At 31.8% G+C, this 17,639-nt stretch overlaps 1 protein-coding gene across 1 annotated transcript; it reads right to left on the bottom strand.

Annotated features, from left to right (window-relative positions):
* Positions 1-4,616: 4,616 nt before the first annotated feature.
* Positions 4,617-6,605, bottom strand: LOC105174109 (uncharacterized). Its single transcript, XM_011096102.3, has 4 exons — positions 6,118-6,605; positions 5,258-5,368; positions 5,057-5,137; positions 4,617-4,960 (listed from the first exon to the last, which is right to left on the bottom strand). The coding sequence occupies exons 1-4, from the start codon at positions 6,361-6,363 to the stop codon at positions 4,880-4,882; spliced, it is 519 nt and encodes a 172-aa protein (XP_011094404.1). The 5' UTR covers positions 6,364-6,605; the 3' UTR covers positions 4,617-4,879.
* Between the last annotated feature and the right edge of the window lie 11,034 nt (positions 6,606-17,639).

Here is a 17,639-nt window from a genome sequence, read left to right as displayed (position 1 = left end):
AAAATTATATTGACATTCACAAAGTTTAGTCTAAAATACGTAAATATTAGTTTTTGCATAACTATTAATACATTCTTTGAGATTATAACTATAATTACAAGTAGAAATAAAGCTTACACAAAAACCTCCTACACTAATATCCCTCAGGGGTATAATTGTAATTTTTGCAAAAAAGAACATACAAAATATTTACATATTTTGACCTAATATAAAGAGTATTGATGACTCTTTCGGTTTACAATAATATGGTGATATGAGTTAAGTAGTGTACATTTTTGTAATTATTTACTATGTACAGAAATAGCATAAGAAATTCTTACTTTGGGTAGCTTCCTTGGAGAGTATAACTAGAGAATCTTGTAGCTCATCTCCAAAGGTGTAATGTTAGCCACATTATATTCTTCATAGTTGACTTGGGAATTGCTATTTGAAAACAAAGAACATAAATTTGTTACTTAAAACAGTTATATATGTGATGTAATAAAAAATCCATATATATATATATATATGTGGTTTAATGTAATTATTTTCTATGATATTACAAATAAGTAAATTACTCCTTATAGAAAAAATAATAGCAATTTACCCCCTATATTTTTTAAAATTAAATAATTTACTCCCTGTCTAGGGAGATAAATTACTTAATTTTAAAAAATATAAGAGGATAAATTGCTACTTTTTTTATAAAGGGGTAATTTGAATATTTGTAATATCACATATAGTTAATTAGATTTTTTTCTTATATATATATATTATAATTGTATTCAATCATAAAATATATTGTTTCTCAAAAATTGAGCCTAGCTAGACACTCATATTGTGGGGTACTTTTACGTTGAAATAATGCATTTATATATATAACTATTAGTACACATGTGCAGTTTACCCCCATTAACTAATTGTTGTCATCATCATTTCATGCGATTGTCGTTTTTTTATAGAACTATCGAAATCGTGTGGTTTCAATCTAATCTTGATCGCAGAAAATTGTTGTGACCTTGATAATGTTTCTTTTTACATCAACGTGACATTGCATTATGTCGTTAATTAATTAGAAATAATTAAAAATATATATATTATCATGAGAATCATGTTCCAAAACCTATAAAACAAGATAACAAAATCGAGTAATTATATATAATAAGTACACAAATTCTCATACTATTGACTCTGCGTCTTCAATTCAATTGTTCAAATGAAATAGTCAAATTTTATGACTGTCAATTCTCCAAAAGAGAAAGAAAGAAAGAGAAGAAATCGTGACAGTCAATTGTAAAAAGACAAGCTTTTTTCTTGGTTTTGTCTGTATAGCTTGGTAAATGAAAAGCGTGTTCAGGTTTCTGTCCACAGTAACAGAAGAGAACAAATAGTAGTTGACAACGCTTTTACTGAACACAACAGTGTGCATCCATTCACCTCAACTTCACACAAGGGAGAGGGAGAATGAAAACAAGAAGTCTGCATCTCCTCTCAAATCACGCTTTTTACGATCTGTCCCTTCTCCAAAACCCTCTTTTGGAAGACTTGAAAAAGTGCTACGCGCGATTTCACATATACAGAAAATCTTTATTTATTTTCTTGCTCCAATAGATGTTCATGCATGCATGTATGTATGTGCACAGACAGACGTCTTTTTCACAGCAGGAGAAACAAAATACAACGAATTCTCTCATACGTCGGGAAATAGAGACAAGCGCTCTTTCTGCATACAGAGACAAACCACGCTTTCAATTCATTGATTGGTGCGGTTCTTATCATTTGGTCATGAATGCCAACAAAGGAAATCGAGGCCTCAAGATATGGAGAATGGCGTCCACAGATTCTTGTCACCGTTTCTTGTTTCCAACTCACTTGTGTAAAAATCCATGCCACAATCATCCAAATTAAATAAAAACAAAAATAAAACGTGTAATATTCAGATTCGCTTCTAACTATGGGCAGAAGCCCAGATGTTTTGCAAACTGGGCTTTGATTATTGGGCCCCCAATACATTCTTAATGGGCTCAATAACCCATTTCAATTGTTATTGAGTCCAATTTATTATACTCACAATTTAGACGGGGCCGTTTACAAGGCCTAATAAGGCCCAATTCATCCTTATCTTCTCTAGCCTCAAACTGTAATAGTATAATCAAATCCTGTCCCAAATAAAATTATTAATTTATCATATTTCACGAGTACTGTCAACCATTTATTCCACGCACTCAAGTAAAAGACCCTTAATGTCAGGAATTATGTATTTCACAATTATTCATTTTTTCACTATTTACATGTACTGTGAAATTGGTCCAATTTTTTAAGAAATATCAATTTACTAAATGATTTGGATTTTTAAGGGAAAAAACGTTAGACTCTGTTTAAAAAATAATTTAAAATGAGAATTTAAGAGTCTGAAATGCATAGTTGTAACAATAAATTATCTAAACAAATTCAATAAATAATTGGTCAACCAAACTAAGCGTTAAGGAAGACACGATAAAAGTCTTGTCTATACAACATTCCACACACCACCACCTCTCTCTGTTTGCTAGTCACCCCACTTACGGTCAATATGGGCTGACAAGTCAGTAAACTATATTCCTTATCAAGTCAAGCTGTTGCTCCTAAGATCTCTCATGTACCAATTTTTTTTTTTAATCCAAATCAGATTTATTCTGAAAAATAAATGAATATAGGAAGAATAATTACAATTATTATGTAATTAGTTAATCTTCCTAACCTGCGTTTATTTTTGTATGTGGGATAAATGATTAATAGGCCGCGATTCGCTAAAATATTTGATATGATAAATTAAAATAGGATAAAATGTGGAATAGTATTGGATTTTTATTGGATAAGTTATCACGCCTTATCTAATGGCTAATTGACTACTAGCGGGCTGCCATTTTTTATAATAAACCACAGGTAAGGATAGATTGGAGGCTCGATCCACCCGTATCAGTCCTTGTACACAATCTTTAAGATACACTAATCATACGATTGATTTAAATATTTGGACTATAATTTTAAAACAGTTTGGATCTATAATTTTTATGATTTATTATATTTTGGCGTTACATTTCATATATACACATTAGGTCTATAAAATATTAGATATAGATGTCGTGGATTTCTGTCGCAGGTCTATAATAATCGAGTGAATGCAGCACCATTTTGTAATAAATCATTCAAACTTGATTATAATAATTATTTAATGATGATGTGTAACCAAAAAAAGATAATTCATTGATGATGTTTTAGGGCTACGGTTAAGGCTAATTAATAGGGAAGAGGAGATAGTGGGTGATAGAGAACCTGCTAGAATGTCTTTCCAGGAATTATCACCACTTAATACAGATATAGACTTCACACCAATTCTCAAGTTTTGTATTTATTTGGTTATTTAAGAATTGTGAATGAAAACTAAATTAGGTTGTCTCTTTTTGCTTTAAACGAAAAATAAGTAAAGTTGGTGAAATCTTACTTGACAATGTTGTCCACGTAAATTTTATCCGTATCAATTGTGAATTGTTAGATCACAGTTGATATCATTGTTATGCACTAATTTTACGATTCACAACTTATGTAGATACAAATTTATATGGGAGATATCAAACTTTCGGTGAAAACCATAGAAAATTGCGTAGGTGGCTGCCTTTATTGCTGTAGGGGAGTTATAGTCAATCAATAGAATTAGATAGCTAACTGCTGGAGATTAATTACTGGAGAAATATGAGCCACTAACTGTTAAATTAGGTACTAAAGTCGTGTTTCTCGCACTTCCTATCTTCTGTTTTCTCTCTCTTGGATGAATGATACTTCACGGGTCAATTGGGTGGGAAATGTCTTCGGACAGTAGTGTACGCTGACGAGGGTCTTTCCAGGATCTGCTATTGTCTTACATAATTTTCTTCGTTTGCCAAAAGGATAACCATTTTTGGTGCAAGAAAAGGGAGGATGTCTGATGCATGTTTGTCCTGTGTATCAGACACACGTGACGATCTCAGTTTGCTTCGTTTAGACTCTTCTTGGAAACATTTCATCAGTTTCCAGCCTTCAGTTCGGACCACCGAATCGTTGTCATACACTGTTCAGGACTAACGTTGTCAACTTTTTGATGTGGGTTAAAATTCTTGCAAGATGTTTGATGAATTATAGGCTGTTCTCTTTAGGGTTTTGATTCTTAATCGTCTGCGGCAGAATGCTGCTATAGATCTGTTAAAGAAATCAAACCTGTTATACAGATCCAAATGCAACCATAATTCTTCCTGCCAGGTCTGTAGATGCTACTCTGCTTTCTCATTTCTGTAACAAAACCCAGACAAGAATATCCCAAAAGTCTACAAATTTGAGCCCGTGCAGACCAAATTCTTTTGTATTTTCCAACCGTCCCAAGAAATACTTTGCTTGTAGAATGCCCCAAACATAACTCAACTACTTTTCAACTGATCTAAAGGAGAAAAGTATGAACAGTTGATTTCACTCATAATGTTGCACTCCACTGATCAGACAGTCATGTGTTAAAGCAAACAGTGTAAGAACAGAACTTTGGATACCAATTGAAAACAAAAAGGTACCCTTTCAAGGAATCCAAGGCCAAACCTTCCTTGCAATGCACTACTTACATAATTCCAGAATAGGAAACTGAAACATGTAGTAAAAAATACAAAGAGAAACTTACAAGAATACATAGTTTGAGACATGTTTTAGTTACAAACCTGTTTTAAGGAGAGAATTTCCCCTTCCTAAAATTAGAAACTCCTTACCATCAAAAGCTAATCCATCAAACAAGATAACCGTAGAATACAACCAAACCCGAAAACACCAACGTTATATAAATAACAACGCATTTCTTAAATACATCACACAATCCTAATTAGACGTCAACAATGATACAACATCAGGCAGATCGTATCGTTTCTATGTTCTTGCTCAGCTCCTCCAACTTCTTCAGCCTCAACCTCTCGCTCTCGCTCACCAGCTGCATATTACCACCAATTCAAACAATCACAATGAGCACCGGGCGTTCACATAAGTTCAATATGAAAGCTGAACGATTTTCAATTCGATTACTCACCTCCATCAATCTAGTGATGAGTTGTACTTTTTCCTTGTTCTTTTCATTGAAAGCTTCAAGGGCTTCTTTGTATTCTCTCTCCTGTGATAACAGATAAAAAAAATCCGCAGAATGCGCATAAATATCTTGTGGGAATTAAGCAAAAGTGTCTGAATTTTGATTTGTTAATGGAACTAAATTATGGATAACCGTTGTGATCACCTTCTTCTGGCAAGTCTGCCCCAGTGGTTTTAACTCTTTGTTAACTGCATCGATTTTCTTGCGAACGAGAGAGACTTCTTTCTTCATGGGATCCGCAAGGGCTTCTAGTTCCTGATAATTCATCCACATTAGGTCAAAGGAAGCAAGTTCAAAAAACTTTAACTTCAGGTGCATAATCTTGATTGCTATCTATCAATCTATCTATATGTATATATATATATATATATGAACTTCCTTAATAATTTACCATGTGATACTTACATGTATATGAAAAGTAAGCTGTAATTTAAACAGGAACATAGATAAAGCATCATTAATTTCAGCTAATTAATCAATTATACGGCCTAATTAGAGGTGAAGCTTTTCTTTTGGGGTGAATCTACTGGCTAGGTGTATGCATATGCTACAAGAAAAACTGAAACCAGAAATTGGCTGCTTATTTCAAGTAGTTTTATCAGTCTCCAGGGTGAAATCTGAACATTCATCTTTCTTGCCCTTCAGAAATTATATAAAACACTGGGCGGGTGTGAATTATTTTTTTCTTTTAAAACGAAAACTACAAAAGAGACAAAATCCCGACAAAATTAAGGCATAAATTTATCCAAATTTGACCCTCTTAACGTTTACTAACAGTAAAAGAACCAGCTTTTGCCCTAAAAGACACAAATCCATGAAAATTAGGGGGAAAATTTTAAGAGAAATTAGTTTCCCCTTCTCTCCAGCAAAACCCATGAGAGATTAACAACATAAACAGCAAAAACAAGCACAAGGAACAATCTTTTTACCATGCATAAAGCAAATAAAAAAAACTCAAGATTTTTGTTCCAGACTTTGTTGAAAGCAGGAAAAGAAAAGAGTACCTCACGGATGGTGGCCAAACGCTTGGTTTCTTCTTCAATCCGGCCGAGCTGAGCCTGAACTTTCTCCTTAACTTCCATCTTCTTCTTCTCAATCTCTTCCTCCTTAGCCCTGAAGGTAGAGAGAGCAGACTTTGACATCTCCTCGTCCTCTTTCGACAAAGTCCCGTTGAAACTCAAACTGCCAGAAATCTGACCGGATTGCATCAGAGACTGTTGGTTTTCCAGCGTCCTTTGAGTCTGCATCATTGCTCTTCAAATTTCTTGCACAGAAAACCCTTCTTCTTTCTTGATTTCTTCTCTTTATTATCTCTTCCGCTACCCCTTTCTCTCTCTCTCTCGGGGAGGGTTCTTTCTTCTTTTTCTTTTACTTTTGCTTTTGGAATGATGATAATGAGAGGGAAGGGGCTCCCCTTTCTCTCCTGTTTGCAGGTGCTTATGAACAAGGCTGGCTGAGTGGCCTCTACGTTTAAAGTTATCCGGCCAGCTTAGCTTATGGCTTTCTTTATGACCCACTATCGTAAAAATCAATGAACTAAAATTTCTTTAATCATAATCTCACACACACACTGTGTGTGTGTAATGGTTAATTTTTCCAATTATTATTACACTCATAAGTGACAAAAACAAAAAAAGCATATATACGAAATGACCCAACTACCAACCACTTACAAAACATGGACTGCACATTTCATCTTTACTCCACCAAATATGTCATGCCAAATTCAAAACTTTGTCTCCTAACCTCACTCCTCATCCATTACAATACAAAACCCTCCATTCCTATCGGTTGATATTTCCTTGAAAACCCTCTTGGTTGACCTTCTAGGTCGATCGCATACAAAAAATTTAAGTAGCTTCAGAACAAAAATTATAAAATTCATATGAAATTTAAGCAGGCAATTCATAATACAACAGAAAATCGATCAAGTTGTAAGTCATACCATTTCTTTCCAACCCTTTTTAATTAAAAATTCCAATTCCAAGAAAATACTCTTGTTCACATAAAATGTTTACATTGTAAATGGAATGTCCAACAGTAGTATTTATATGTGAGTTTTGGCAGTTGAGGCTTTCTTTGGTAGCAGAAGAAGAATTCTTAATGTGTGAGCCAGAGATTTTATTACAAAAGTGACTTGTCTTTAGTTGTAATTCTTGATTTCCATGGCGTGTATTTTGGGAGGGGGGTTGCACATGAACCATGACCCTGTCTTTGTAAGATAGTTATTTTCTTATACATACTTGCTGGTAGCACATACCCTACTTACAACTAACTTTTCTACTTCTTCCACATGTAGAGGCTGACAACCCCACATAAATTACAGCCCCAAAAGTTAGAAATATGGTCAGATGAGATTATTATTTACTAAATTAAACAACTTACATCATATTACATTAATTATTACTCATACCTGTAATTTGGTCGCCCAGTAGCTCAGGTCAGTTCAATTTTAAATTTTTTTTTTATCATCAAGAATTAGTATTACATTACGGACCAACGAAACCTAACTTCAATCGGTCATATACTAATTATTGATAATTAAAATTTATAACATAATTATTACTGAATCACTGAAAAAGCAATTTGATCGGATTAGATGTAAAGCATTTAAAATTTGAAAATAATTATATATTTTATGTGTGTATAGATAGAATATTAATATAATTAATTTATAATAATTAAGAATAGGTATGTAAAAATGGAGCAAAACATTTCGTAACGCAATCTTTTTGCCCGGTTGAAAGTTGGACAGCTTGACATGTGCACTCGATGCTCTGTCCTTACTTTGATCATAAAGCTTTTTGCTGAATCTTTTGCACTCATCTCATACTAAATCCCCAATTATTAGCTTAATTTCGGCTTTGTCCACTCCCACACTCTTTCTCCCTCCACAATTATTCATAATATCTTTATAAATTTACCCAAAATTAAATACAGAATACAATATCTTACTTTATTTCACAAATACTTAATCACATTTTTTTAATCTATTTTAGGGGGAAAAAAGGTAAGTAATAAAATCTAAGTTTCTAATTTATCACAATATGTTTACAATTAAAATATATGATATAATTATAATCGATCGACTCAAAAAAAATTATATAAAAATGCGGTGTATTATTATTTTTATTTACATCCAGTTTGGTTTGGAGTGGGAAGAAAGGGTTGCCTGACTCACCTACACTTTTCTTTTATAAAAAAATGAAATAATAAAATAATACTAATATTAAAAAAAAAATGAAAAGGCTCGTAGGCAGAAAGCAGCGTGGAAGATCTGAGCGCAGCAGTAGTGGCTTAACGAACTTTTTAATTAAAAAATTAATTTAAGACAAGGGCTTTACAATTTGGACATCAAAGCAAGAATCTCCTTTTAAATATGTATATACACGATTTTAAATAAAATCATGTACGATTATTTTTGTATTTTCTTTAATTGTAAAATTGTATTAAATAATACCATTAATTATTTGGTATGATTGGTCAATTTCTACTTTATTTATTCTAAAATAATATAATCACAAAGTTAATGGGCCTCTCGCTTTTTTTATTTTTATTTTTTTTTTTTGCCTTCTTTGTGGGGGACCATCTTATCACTTGACCCTGTCAAGATTCAAAAACTGTAGGCCAATATTTACCTCAATAAATTTGTACTGTTTCTTTCTTTTGTTTTTTGTTTTTTTAAATGAGAGAGAGAGAAAATTGGAACTTGATGGGTGATTTTTTTAATTGGTGATTATATAATTATATTAATATTTTAATAAATTAAACAGTATATAAATTTGATCAATTTATTAATATAACAAAAAATAATTAAATATATTAAGTTGGGTAGTGAATTGGTAACTTTCAAATGAGACGGTCAGGCATTGGGATTGCTTCCTGCCTCACTATGTGTAATTAAAGGGACAATTCATGTACATAAACAGTGTACTTCACAAGAGAATATTAACATGAATCCCCTACATATGATATGGCTGTAATCTGTATTTGTATCTGAAAATTCAATTATTTGGTTGTCTCTGTGCATTCTTATAATTTTTTTTTATTAATGTTTTTGATTGAATTCAATATACTTTTATTATAATTAGTTATCGTCGTTGGCAATTCCTGCGAGTATATAAAAAGAATTTTGATGTAAAATGATAAGAAAAAACAAATTTATGAAAAGAAATAATTATAATAAATGTGGAGAAGTAAGCTGAGAGATAAATGTGGAGTACGTAGTGGGTAGTTAAGAGAAAAAAATATATAATTGTGAGATTATTAATTGAAATTATTAATCTGACCAAAATTTTTTAAAAAAAAATAAATGAAATAAAGAGTAAATTGAGCATTCAAAAATTAGTACAATAAAAAAAAATTATAACAGTATAGATTTTGGCAAGGGTTTCATTATATTTTTTGGTAGATCAATTTCTGAGTTTTTTTTTTTATCAGTTTTCCCTATTTATGTGCTCGTTTTGCCTGTGATTGAGTAAATTAAATTTGCATTTCAAGTGCGAATTTTATTTCTTATTTAGCCACCTTTTAAATTATCACTCTTCGATTAAATTTCAATAAAAATCATGTTTTATAAATAGTACTATATAATTATTATTTTTATCTAACTACCCATAAAAAAAATAATTTCTTCATTAACCTTAAAAATGAAATTAATGAATTTATATAATTAATTATTAAAATATACAAATGTCATAATCATTTCTTATAAAAACTAATTGCACAGCATGAATGATATCATAATTATTCACTTGTTAATGAATCACACAATCATCAAATCAAACTGGACCTATATGCATAAACACCTTTAGAAATTAAAAGGAAAGAACAAACTATAATTACGAATGAAGTTATTGGCAAGACAAATGATTTACGTCGATGAGGCCTAGCTCAATATGCAAAGTTAAAACTTCATGACTTGAAATTGTGGATTCGAATTCCACCAATATATGAAATATTATTCTATTTTATTAGTAAGTATAGTTTACTTTAATAATAGAAATAATTTGATATTAATTAATAGTATATAATTATTATTGTTTTTTTATAGTAATCAAATATTAATATTTGATATTAATAATTGTAATCTCCTAAATAATAGAGACACAAGTAATTTAGGTTAGTATTGGTGAAGAGGGTGATATATAAGATAGGAGAAAACGTACAGTGACATAATTGATCCTTTTCCGGCTTAGAAACTTTAAGACGGGTCCATTGCATTACATAATGTGGTGGGTTGATCGATTCATAGATTGTGTCATTTCGCGTGCTAATTTAATTAGTCAAATCGTTTATATGTGGCCTATTCCATATGTCTTATTATTTTCACTATTTACTAACTTTTTATAATAATTAGTAGATGATGGCGCACACTGAATACATGTATATATTATCAAATATTTTAACCTGTAAATATTGTAATAATAAAAATTATTATTTAGGGATCTCTATTTTAATTAAAAATATACATAGGATTGTTGTTCTTGAGACATAAATGTGGAGGGTCTAGTCTACTGAGTTGTATTTTATGGTTGTAAGAGATCATTTCCATTTTTTTACCAAACAGAAATTGGGGAGGTGGGGGAATCAAACTTTTAGTACACATAATTACATAACAACAAAATTTAAGTTGACCAAATAATTTGATATATATTCCCTATTTTAGATGGAGTCATTCTTACTCTACACTCAACAACAATTATATATATACACACATTCACATTGTATTTCATCTACATGCATTTGGAACTATCCAAAAGATTGCGACTGCTAGATAATTAGAATAAGCAAAGCCCAGGTCAAAAGATTCAGCCGTTTCCGACAATTATGATTCTTCCAAGAAAACCATATAGGATAAAGAGACACACACAACCAAATTCCATCTGCATTCTTTTGTTTGACTGTTACATCATCCATTTAATCAATACATTAATATGACTGTTAATATATTATAATAATTTGTATAAAATAAAATAAATATGCACATATCATGTGGAATTCAAATTCACAATCTTCGTCTTATTTATGGGATGCTAACTTTTATTTCAATTATTAAATTAAGACATTATTGATAAATTTGTGATTGTACTGTAGTACCAAAATATAGATTTAAATGAAAAGGGGGGGGGGGGGGGGGGCTAAGTAGGTTAACAACCGAATCCATGATGTAAGTTGATCCTTGTAACCACGCAATCGCTACTCATACTGCTATATGATGGGATATGATGTCATTCTCATACGCAGTTGAGCTGCCAATATCTTTTATGCTAATTATTATCTTGAGAATTGCGTTTTATTTTTTTAATCATTACTTAGGGTTTATAATAAAATTTAGTCAAATTATTTGTCATTCAATTTAGAATCCAATTGGTCTGAAATTGATTTATTAATCTAATAAACCAAATTTACATTTAACTTTTCGTTTGATAAGTTGAAATTAAGTTGATTTGATTCTATTAATTAATTAAAAACATAAAATTATTTGAAGTTCAACTCGTATTTGATTCGATCAAATTTTTATTGCGCTCGACTTCAATTATTAATCAAATAAAATTAATTATAATAGTTTAGATTCGATAACAATTCAAATAAACTTGAATAATAATACTCTCACTTGGATTCAATTTATTTACTGGGGCGGGCCCAGTAATATATCATGTTATTCACCACATGGCCCATATCACGACATGTTATACGAAAGGCTAACCGGCGTTTGGGGAGTTCTTGAGGCTATTTCTATGGACTATGGAGGTCCATTCTTTCTAGAGCCCATTAAGCAATTCCACGTCAATCAGCACTAGGCCTAGCCAGGGAAGTTGTACGACTCTTGGGCTGGCACGGAGAGCACGAAGCGGCACCTCTGATATCTGCTATACCTCAGACATTTTTTGAAGGACTGTTAGGGGTGAATTCTGTAATTCTTGAAAAAGTAAATATAGTTTGTGTAAAAAATTAATAAATATGAGGATGTAAATGTAATTATTCTTAATAAAAATAAAAACAAAACCAAATGATCAATATAAAAAAAAAAATTGACTCCATATCGTTTGACTGTCCCATTGTAAATTTTCATACCTACAAAATTTGATATTGGATTCAACCTTATTAAGTTTCTCATAAATATTAATTATAAATATAGAAAAGAAAAAAAAATCTAAAATAAAATCGCACTAAAAAAATAATAGTTTAACAAAAGTAAGGGAAAAATAATAAATATCTAACAATACATAAATACGAAAACATGAATTATAACATCAGCGTTTGCATTGTGATTATCCGGACAAGTGAATCAATCATCGTTGATTTTTACAGAAATGTTTTGATCTACGGCAGCCACGTAAACTGGTTCGTCCACTCAGGGGAATTCGAAAATTGCCAACAATAAAAGCACGACATTAAATTCGCAACCAAAATGCTGGCTCACATGTCCCCGCATGTGTGTGAGAGAGAGTGGAACAAAACCCACATACATACATAAAACAGTAGTTTTTTCCTCTTTAGTGTCAGAAATTTTCAGGGAGAGTGTCAGAGGTCTGGTCACGTGGGACCCTCGTGACCTTTTGTCTTTTCCCCCCCTGTTTTACCCTTTTTTTTCTTTTTCCTCTATTAAAAATAATAATAAATATTAGAAAAGAAAAGATGGTAGCACGCCGGCACGCCATCTCCTACGTCAAATACGTCACGTGTCTTCACGTGATTTATTTCTTCGATGCTTCATCCCCCATATACTTGTGCAGTACAGGATCCCAGCCCCTTAATTTGACGACCTCCACTCTACCTAATTTACCTGTGTCTCATCAAAAATAATAATTGTAGTATTATTACTAAAATAAATTATAATAAAAAAAATTAAAATTACCATGATTTATATATATATATATATTATTTAAAAAATTATAAATACTTCTCTAAATTTATTAATAATCTAACAAGTACCTCCTCATGATAACTTATATATTGTAAGGATGTATTTGTTAGAAAATATTAATTTTATAAAATATTTATAATTTTTTAAATATTAATAAAGTATTTAAATGTGTTGAATGATGAATCGAATTTATGAATAATAAATAAAGAAGTAAATAAAAAATCCCGCAATTAATTTATTCAAGGACAAAAAGTTTAAAATTGTGCTAATTTTTGCAGCTCTTTTATACCAGAGTGATGGAATATAATGTGTTTAAATCCTGTGGTCCAACAAACTTGTGTGGCCATACAATTGAAAATCGTCTCATTTATTTTCCTATTGAGAAACACATGGAAGAATTCCATATTTTAGACCGTGTAAATTATATTTTATCATTCGAATTATATTTATTTTTATATTTTGATACTTTTTTTTATGTCAACTTATCATCTCAACTTTGAGAAATTTATACTTTACCATATATGATCGGTTTTTACTAATTTTTTTACGGAGAATTATCACATGTTATGCATATGTGAAAAATATCACATCACATAATCCTTAAATATAATATGTGCACTGCATGTGAAGTTTTGTTGCACAAATTTGGTGAAAAAATAGTTATAAATGACAAAGTGCAAAATTTCGTAAAATTAAAATGATAAGCTGACATAAAAAAAGTTTAAATATCAAAATATAAAAATAATTATAATTTGAATGACAAAATATAATTAACCGTCTCAAAAACTCAAACACGTATCTGAAATTGTACTCCTTGTCCCATGTAATTTAATTGCATTTATATGATGAGTATATCAATTAAAATGGATGGTCGGACCCAATCAAATCTAACCGATTGCTTACTTTTGCAAGTATTAATTATTATGAATATCATTGATTTAACATTAATCAGAATTTTGGCATTTGGTTGTCTGATTTATCCATATCAATGAAATATTTTTCATATGCTAGACGAGCGGGCGGGACATTAGAAGAAATTTAACATTTTATTATAATTAATTATTATGATTAAAAATAAATAATTATAATAATAGTTATTAATCACAATTGGCAACAATTGTTGGCCATGATTTTGTAAAACGTGGTAAAAATATTTGTCATGGCTGAAAGTCATGATACAAGTATTTGTTATGACTTATAGTTATAGCAAAAATAGTTTTATGGTGGACAATTAATTTTTTGTATTAATTTTTAACGTGATTAATAATAATTAATTATTACTGTTTTAGCATGATGCTTGCAAAAAACGCACGGGTCTAATGAATGGACTGTTGTTCGAAACTTGGGTGAAAACGTATGCGGATCCTGAAAAGAGGATCTGCAAAAAAGGTGTTAGAAATCCGACGCCTAAGTTTTTGTTATTAGATTTGAGATTGAATATAACCCTAAAGTAAATAAATGTGATTGAAAATGAAAATATGATGAATAATATGTATGAAGAAGTACAAGAACACGTAATAATGTGATTGTAGGGTGATTAGGGGGCGGTTAAAATGTTGAAAATACTCCCTTACTGACTCTTCTTTTTGTTGTAAAGAAAAAAAAAGGCTCATAATTATCTTTTGACATCGTTTACTATTGACAAATTAATGGAGAAAGAGAGCGAAATTCTCTAAAGGATCAAATGGATCTCGTGGACAATTGATTAAACCACTGTTGGGCCGACCGTGTGAAGGTGGTAACGAACACACATTACTTAACCAAGCAGTGTAATTGTGGAGAAGGGCGACATTCTCAAAATAGGATAGGTGCTTCTACGGATCCGTGATTTCGTCATATATCGGTAGGTTCCTTCCAGTTGAGGGGGAGTTATGTTTGCCAGGATTTCTTTGCTGAAGGAGACACCTTGCTCCTCCAAGGGCACTGCCGTGATTTAGTACTGGACGTCTTGGAGGCCTTTTGATAGGCATTCCAGGCGTGCGAACCATTAGGAAAGGATATCCTATTAAGCTTACGAGGGGGTCCCTGACTATTGCGATCGACGCTGCGAGGGTAGGAGGACACCGTTTGACCTTCTTCCTTGGAGACATGACTAATTGAGTTACTACAAGGGCTGCGACTTAATTCGAATTTATTCAAGTATTTAAATCAAATACAGTAACCGTGAGATATTTAATTAAGCATAAGATGTAATAGATTATTGATGGAGGATGTATGTATGTACGTATGTAGAGCCAAAAATGAGTGAACACTGAATAGTCACATCAAGCACAAAACGGTAGTTGGACTTGGTCATATCAACCGAACCCCCTCCTACTGTCGGGACTAGCCCAACTGGCTCGGCTCGCAACTGGGGTTGGGGGCTGGGGTTGGGGTTGGCACTGTCCACCACCCCACCTGCAATCTCTGACACTCACTCAGATGTTTGGATCCTACTCTCCTACCACATTCAATGCTCTCACCTCAATTACCATACTACCCCTCTCACAAGATCTCCTCCCTGACGGACCAACCACAATGCCCCGCACCTCCGCCTCCAACCCAAAACCACTTCTTACACGTTTTTGATAAATTTAGGTCCGTGGAATTACGCTTTTGAATTAACTTAAGTAGCTTCCTGTTTATATTATAATATTTATATATATATTCGTTTTATTTTAATTAATTCTCTTATATATAAATTCTCAGAATGTATGAATTATGCTCTTAATAATGGGAAAAAGTTTGGTCCATGCATGGGGCCGAAATAATCAGCGTATTAAAGCTATGTTGAGATTTTGGGTGATTGGAAAAATGCATTGAAAAAGCAAATTTAAAATTTGAAATATGAAATACGAAGAAACTATATTATTTGAAGTAAGAAAAAATATTTTTTTCTTGACAAAATATCAAAAGATTTGAGCAAGTGTAAGTAAATTATAGAACTCGAAGGACAATTTAAAATTTATTTAAAAAAAATGAAACAATATTTATAATATTTGATCTATTTTCTGTCAGTCAGAATCCGACAAGTTGACTAGTTGATTTTGCGAAAACTCTCCAACATTTAAGTTAATGAATAATACCTAATTCGAGCGGAGTTGAGCATAACCTCTACAAAATATATAAATCTTTAACATGTTTGAACATTTTTTATGCAGGATGAAATACTTAAAAAGTGTTGATTCTACATATCTTTAGTTATTTCACATTGAAAATTTTGACTCTCAATTAAGGTTACATGCCCAAAGATCAACTTAGAAGACAATTCACAGTGCATATGTTGTCAGTTTTATGATTTACATTAAACCCCCCATATGTCCATTCAAGAAGATTGCATGGTATAGTTTGGGACATGTTGACACTTTCAGATCTCCAAAAAAATCTCTTAGGACCTTGGACTATAAAAAACTAGGGTAATGATAACCCTGATATATATATAGTCAAAGCTTCTTTCGTCTCATCTAAACATATATTAACATTTGTTATTGATACAATATATTATAAATTTAGTTTATTTAACACAATATAAAAGCTAATAATGTATATATATATATATATCTGCTAATTGTAGCTTTTAATATAATTAAATAACTAGTATCCTACAATTAGTATTGTAGGTTGAGAGTAATTAGGAGATTTGACCGGCCATAAAGGCAATGGTGGAAACCTCGCGATTATCATTGTCATAACATCATGTCGAAGCTGGTTTAATACCCCAATGCAGATTATCTTATCTCTGAGAATAACACCTAGAGATGTAATTATTTTTCTGTATTATCATAGTAATAATTACACTGTCCACCCAACTTATAAGAATATCTTGGTAACTGTAATTAAATTATACCCCATATGCTCCTAATTACCCCTCCAATTTTCAATACACAAATCCATCCTATCACACCTCCCCCCCCTCCCCCTAAATATATATTCCCTCAGTAAGTAACAAAAATTTCAAATCTACGGAAAATTCTTACCTCCAACTAAGTTTGGTTTAGACCAATTGTTCTATAAAATTATTTGGACAACACACACATATACATATAACTATGAATATTTGCAAATTCAAGAAAATAGGAAAAATCTAGGTACCAAGAATTAGTATTATTGCATTCTTGGCTTAGTGGTCCTTGTTTTCTCGTCCAATGATCCTAACGGGAGATTAAATGAAAATGATGAAATGATGTTGCTGAAACTATATATACTAAATATGGGACAGGCGGACAGCTGCTGCGGCCTGTCCCTGGAAAATTCTTACAGGTCGGAGGGAAACTCGTGTTCATTCAGCAAGCCCAGATAGTTATAGTCGAAACAACTTCATTTTATGGAAATTCTTGTGTGATGAATGAGTGGTGTGGTGCTGATGGAAATCACAGAGACAAGTTCTGGGCTTTGGCTGGAAATGGAATTTAGCATTTGTCAGCTCTTTTATCTGCCTCGATGTGTTTTGACTTGTAGTGCAAATACAGAAAAAAAAGTTTTTAATTTTCGAGGCCACAAACATAACAGAATACTTGTATATTTCTTTTTTTAAAAACATAAAATAAAACTGTATGTGTTGTTTTATTTATTTCTCCCTCGAAACCCTACTTCTAACAGCTGCTTTTTTCCATTGTTGTGTTCCCAAAGCTGCAGAGACAGACAGGCTGCAGGCAGCAGGCAGCAGGCTTACCCCTC

The sequence above is a fragment of the Sesamum indicum genome, linkage group LG11 (assembly GCF_026168435.1).
Source record: "Sesamum indicum cultivar Baizhima isolate 11 linkage group LG11, ASM2616843v1, whole genome shotgun sequence".
NCBI classification, from domain to species: domain Eukaryota; kingdom Viridiplantae; phylum Streptophyta; class Magnoliopsida; order Lamiales; family Pedaliaceae; genus Sesamum; species Sesamum indicum.
This window is presented reverse-complemented; position numbering and strand designations above follow the sequence as displayed.

Excerpts from the sequence above, each read along its gene's own strand:
- LOC105174109 (XM_011096102.3), bottom strand. The coding sequence starts at position 6,363 with ATGATGCAGACTCAAAGGACGCTGGAAAACCAACAGTCTCTGATGCAA. Across the intron at positions 5,369-6,117 it reads GTTTGGCCACCATCCGTGAG|GAACTAGAAGCCCTTGCGGA; the intron begins GTACTCTTTTCT and ends ATGAATTATCAG. Across the intron at positions 4,961-5,056 it reads TCATCACTAGATTGATGGAG|CTGGTGAGCGAGAGCGAGAG; the intron begins GTGAGTAATCGA and ends GGTAATATGCAG.